This window comes from Sphaeroforma arctica (assembly GCF_001186125.1).
Source record: "Sphaeroforma arctica JP610 unplaced genomic scaffold supercont1.150, whole genome shotgun sequence".
NCBI classification, from domain to species: Eukaryota; class Ichthyosporea; order Ichthyophonida; genus Sphaeroforma; species Sphaeroforma arctica.
Genome location: NW_014040408.1, coordinates 65046 through 70652, shown reverse-complemented (window position 1 = coordinate 70652; position 5607 = coordinate 65046). Strand labels below are relative to the sequence as shown.

The window sequence follows — 5607 nt, the reverse complement described above, 5'->3', positions numbered from 1 at the left end:
TATATATATATATATTATAATATATATATATATATATATATATCTATACATATATATATATATATATGTATATATATATATATATATATATATATATATTTTGCTCGTTCCATTCTGCGATTAATTGATCGCTTCGGTTGATGACACTTATTTTCTACGGTTTGATGACGGTTCAGATGATGCCGTATTGCATATTCATGGGCATTGGATCAAGCTTCGTACCATAGACTACATCCATTGCGTACTGCACACTATACGGATTGACATGATTTCTTCTTTTTGCGTTATTGCAGCTGGGATACGAGCTACTATCAAAATCTGGTACAAGAGAAGCAATTTCAAGTGGATCATCAGGCCCTCAAAGAGTATTTTCCTCTTCATAAAGTCACAAAAGGTATCTTTCACACACATTAAAAGAATTAATTGCTGACTCTTGATTGCTGAGTTTATGGTGTCTGCTCTAACGTAATTGTTGTGTAAGGTCTGTATATAGCACCTGTAAGAAAAGTAGATAAGTATGTTTAGTCAGACTCAGGAGGAGGGGGCAGGAGAAGTTGCGGGGATTTGATATATTGGAATGGCTGTTTTTAGGAATCCTAGCATTCTCAGTCAGCAATTGTGGCACAGATACTCTCGGAATTAACCTTAAAATATACTTCATTTCGTTACCGACCCAAGTCAAGCATACATTCTTTCGGCACAACCTGTTACTGCTGCGAGAATCATCGAGTTTCCCTGTTTTTATTTTCTTTGGACACATACAGGGTTGCTTGAGATCTACCAAACCTTACTAGGTCTCAAGTTCACGGAGGTGAAGGACGCACACTCATGGCATAAGGATGTTCAATTGTTCCGTGTGGATGATAATACACCCGGTATGTTACTACCACGCTGTGGTATTCGTTTACTAAAACCTGTCTTGTCACTACTGTTCGCATTTGTGCTATATTGGAAATCAGCTATCAGTCGGTGCTGGTTCAGAATTCTAGCTCACTACTGTATTCTAGCGGAAATACTCACACGCGCGTGTCCGGGGGTACGTGTCTCCAGGATCTTCAGAACTCATGGGCTACTTCTACCTAGATCTGCACCCGAGAGAGGGCAAGTATGGCCATGCTGCCTGCTTTGGATTACAGCCTGGGTGTATCGGTACCGACGGTGAGAGACAGGTACGTCTTGACTTCTAAATCGAGTGCCACTTGAGACGTCGATGACGAGTCTGCTTTGTCAAGGCACAGGCCATGAGAACTTATAACGATACATGCAGTGAGCGCCTCTAGCATCATCAGTGGTTTGGGATGAAGGGGTGTTTGGTGTGGTTGTGTTAAGCTTGATCAATTGCGAGCGGTTGACTTACATTTTCTTCACACTCCAAAACGTACGTGAATTGACCGACAGGTTCCCGTCGCCGCCTGCGTATCAAACTTCACCAAGCCAAGTGCCACCAGACCCTCACTGCTGCTGCACAGTGAAGTCGAGACTTACTTCCATGAATTTGGTCATGTCATGCACAATATCTGCGCACGTGCGGACTATCAGATGTTTGCGGTAAGTACGGGCGCACTCGTAGTCGCAATATTAGTATACTCAATCAAATACACCATCTCTTACATTAAGTCTTTCCTACAAGCCATCTTTTAGTTCGTTCAAAGTGCATGTACTGCTATGTATATGAGCACGGGGGGTCCATGCAGCGTCCACATAAAAAGTTTCAGGAGTACTACTAAACAATTCATTGACCTCGCACCTCTCAGGGCACAAGTGTGGAGCGTGACTTTGTGGAGGCGCCGTCGCAAATGCTGGAGAATTGGTGCTGGGAGAAAGAGAGTTTGCGCATGATGAGTGAGCACTACGAGACCAAGCAGCCGATCCCGGACGAGATGATCGATTCACTGGTTGCATCCAAGAAGGTATGCATCAAGAAAGACTAGATGCGGCACTGCAACTTGTTTTAACGAAATTACACATTCGCCGAAGAAAATTTCTAATAAATTAATTCATTAAATTATTTTCTCAGACAAGTTAAAGAAGTGTATTTCACTAGTGCCCAAGTGTGTAGGCGATATCGCCAATCATCATTCTTTCTACCATTTTCACAGGCCAATGCAGGGCTTCTGAACAAAAGACAGATTCTGTTGGCTACATTCGACCAAACTATCCATCGGACGGCCTCGATCGACACTGCCAAGACCTTCCATGAGTTGTCGAAGCGAATCTGGGGTGTCACTCAACCTCCAGGTATGGCTCGATTCAGAGAACTGAAACATCGTAGTGATACGCTTTGGACTTTACTAACAACATGCCTCGCTTTGCGAGAGATGCATTTCCAAATATAGTGTATTGATGACAGCTTGTTGACACTGTCCCAGCAGACGCACTCATTTGTATACGAATAACTACTCAGACCGATTTATCATAGGTAAATAACACCGTATTGGCTTTCCCTCAGGAACCAACATGGCTGCAAGCTTTGGACATCTCGCCGGAGGCTACGATGCACAGGTGACGTATTTAGCAGCTAGCTCTCTTATGGCTTCTGTAACTATATATCAACTCTACTTATATTCGCCGCACGTATTTATTTGACGAAGTTCTGGTGCACGAGAAAACCCTATTCCTGCTCATGACTTTCCGAGGGACTCCCCTATTGAGTCTTTAGGTTGGCCACCAACAATATTAGTCTTTGAGCATTAACGCAATGAGTATGCTGCTTCATATTTTCTCTCAAAATTTCAGGTGTTTTGAGATTACAAAGCGAGTGCTATAGTTCCACTTGACTGCTCTCATACCCGATTTTGTACTTCTACTTCCTTCTACTAAACATCATCGTATACAGTACTATGGGTACATGTGGTCTGAAGTGTATAGTGCCGACATGTTCTCGGAGCGGTTCGAGAAAGAAGGTATCTTGAATGCCAAGACGGGGATGGACTACCGTCGAAGCATCTTGCAGCCTGGAGGTACCAGAGACGCCATGGATTCACTGGTCGAATTTCTGGGTCGCGCTCCTACTGCCGATGCTTTTCTACGGTCTAAGGGATACGAGGCATGAGTAATATATAGTAGACAGTTAGGAAGGTAGCTCTTGTATGTGCTGATGAGAAGCGCTGGCTGTTTACCAGCCTAATTGTTTGGGTTTAGCTGGAATGCGCATCTATGACAGCAACGGACGTATGTTAGTTGTGGGACATCGCGTGTCCGATAGGATGGTCTTACACCGGTAAAATCACTTGCGACCTGCATAGTTCAATAAAGTCAGGTCCGTGGCCTTAATTGAAGACCCGCATAATTTTTCGTGAAGGTTTCTAACCACCGCTATGTAGACTTAAAGTTTTATTGACTTATTGCTTTTTTCCTACCACGAGCTTGTGATATTATTTCTAGATCAGAATGATCAACTTTGAACTCAAAGTGCGACTTCTGGTTGAAATGTTCTTATTTCAACCGGCGCCCTGTAATGTATATACTATGTGCTGGGTTACAAACTTGGCTTTTGGGCCAAGCAAAGCTCGCGGGGTGCAAGTGCATCGGCTGATATTGCATGTGACCTGAACAATTGTACCATGTACCGAACATTTAGAGTTGAATTCGACCCTGTATGCGTTTATAAAGATATTCTCGTGGGTTGGGCATGTGGCAGAGGATAGTGGTGACTCATTTCTCAGTGCCTTTTTGATGTCAATTTCAGGCCGCATTGACTTTTCTGTGTACCTGATCTGAGACGGTGTTACAAGCCATCCGCTTGCCCAGTTACAATATTTCCCGCTCTCATCTTAACTCTTCGTGTACAACTCGCACCTCCTTCAGTCTGTTGACGTTTGAATCAGGATCAGTTATAGCAATGAGCACGCCATGCGAGTGGTGAGACGATCGTTATTCGTTCGGCCAACAAGTGCATTGCAGGACTCACATTCCCACTAATGAGTTTACCATCGGGGCCCCATCATATCATTGCAGGCGCGCTTGACACGTGCTTTGTGCGTACAAAGATACGCGCCAGACCTTGGAATACATAGTGTTATCACTTGTTCGTTCGTGTCTGCTGGTATTCTGCAGCCGCCTCCTCTTCGTGCTTAGCTTTTTTTGTCAAGAAATCCGGTCGGTTGGACCCCTCTCGTTCGATTATCCTGGAGATAAATGTGCTCATATACGAGCCAGAACCCAATATCTGTTTGTGTTGAGTTGATTAATATGTTAGTACTTTTTCGATTTAAAAATTACCGAGGCTGGCGTCCGGTTACTGATGTCGAGGATGGAAAAGCGCACATGGCATTGCATAATGTAGTAACCATCCCTCTTACCTGAGAATTTCATAAGCAACAAGTACATATTTGGCAAACAACATAGGAGATACACATTTTAACTATATTACAATACTCTCTTAAAAGACATCATTTCAATCACCTCTCAAAGAAACGCATGCACGAGATAGTTCGGTGATTGGAACAGGGGGGTGAATTACTTATCAACGTAACTAAACTGGTATAAAAAGTAGATTGCAGATAGCACTGCAATGATGGCCCTCTCCACCCACAGTCTTCGCCATCATACATGGGCCTAACACAGACGGATATGTCGGGCAAGTGTATGCATCCCACATGATCACCCGTTTGTCTATACCATGACACGCGATCTATACGCAGGTTCTGACACACCTGCAAATTAGTCATAAGTTGTTCATGCTTAGCGGCGACGTCCAAAAACTGCTGCACCTCTTTCTGATTGACCTCGTTCTTGGACACGTACCAAGGGTTCGCGTACTTGTGGACGTGGAGACCATGTTTAGGCCTGAAGTGGCTCGTGGGGAGGCTCAAGCCACCCTTCTCTATCAGGGTATATAGCATCGCTTCATCACAGTAGAATGGATCCTCCACTCTCATCACCTGTTGATTGGAGGGAGTTATCGGTATAACTGTTGTGTGTGTAGGTAACTACAAATCAAGAAGATATGACTGGAAAGTTTAGAGAGACATGTTTAGTACTGTCTGTTGTCACCCACCTTATCATACCTTACCACAAAAGTCTGCTGAACCGATCTTCTTGATTGTTCCCCGATATTCTTTAATCGTAGCCCCCGTCGCCTTGAACCAGGGGCCTGTTTCTATGAAGTGAAGCCCCGTAATGCGATTACACGCCACCCTGTGCTTTCGCCACTTGCTTTCATCTATAATTTAGATTTCAAATCGATTATAGATAAATGGATTTTAATGATCCGCATCGCGATCGTTAAGCTTCCACAATTTGACCGAAACCAACGAAATTTTGTCTGGAACAGGCATGACATGCGAAGAATGCCATTGGATTTATAATATATCAGACTTCAATAACGTATTGTATTCCCGTCAAAATATCTCGGGATTCTGCTTGGTTGTCTTAAGATGAGTTCAGCTTCTAATAGCAGTCGAAAAACTCGTGAGCTTCAAAAGTGTAATTGTGAACGAACTGGTAAATTGCCTCGCTAGAATCACGCAGATACCATACATACATACATACATACATATATATATATATACATATAATGTATATATATAATAATATATATATATATATATATATATATTTATATATATATATATATATATATACTATACACATATACATATACTA

The 5607-nt window shown here is 42.8% G+C and overlaps 2 protein-coding genes across 2 annotated transcripts in view; one reads left to right on the top strand and one right to left on the bottom strand.

Moving 5' to 3' along the window:
* Positions 1 to 3094, top strand: part of SARC_03083 (thimet oligopeptidase) — an 8747-nt gene extending 5653 nt beyond the window's left edge. The window contains exons 7-14 of the mRNA XM_014303136.1: positions 294 to 394; positions 765 to 875; positions 1051 to 1169; positions 1399 to 1548; positions 1755 to 1910; positions 2100 to 2238; positions 2450 to 2502; positions 2837 to 3094. Coding sequence (XP_014158611.1) covers positions 294 to 394; positions 765 to 875; positions 1051 to 1169; positions 1399 to 1548; positions 1755 to 1910; positions 2100 to 2238; positions 2450 to 2502; positions 2837 to 3052 — 1045 coding nt within the window. The 3' untranslated portion in view covers positions 3053 to 3094. The remainder of the gene's footprint in view (positions 1 to 293; positions 395 to 764; positions 876 to 1050; positions 1170 to 1398; positions 1549 to 1754; positions 1911 to 2099; positions 2239 to 2449; positions 2503 to 2836) is intronic.
* A 901-nt stretch (positions 3095 to 3995) lies between these two features.
* SARC_03082 (hypothetical protein) overlaps positions 3996 to 5607 on the bottom strand; it is a gene marked incomplete at its 5' end in the record, with an annotated part of 4271 nt that continues 2659 nt past the window's right edge. The window contains 3 exons of the mRNA XM_014303135.1: positions 3996 to 4168; positions 4656 to 4883; positions 5010 to 5164. Of these exons, the coding sequence (XP_014158610.1) occupies positions 4022 to 4168; positions 4656 to 4883; positions 5010 to 5164 (530 nt within the window). The 3' untranslated portion in view covers positions 3996 to 4021. The remainder of the gene's footprint in view (positions 4169 to 4655; positions 4884 to 5009; positions 5165 to 5607) is intronic.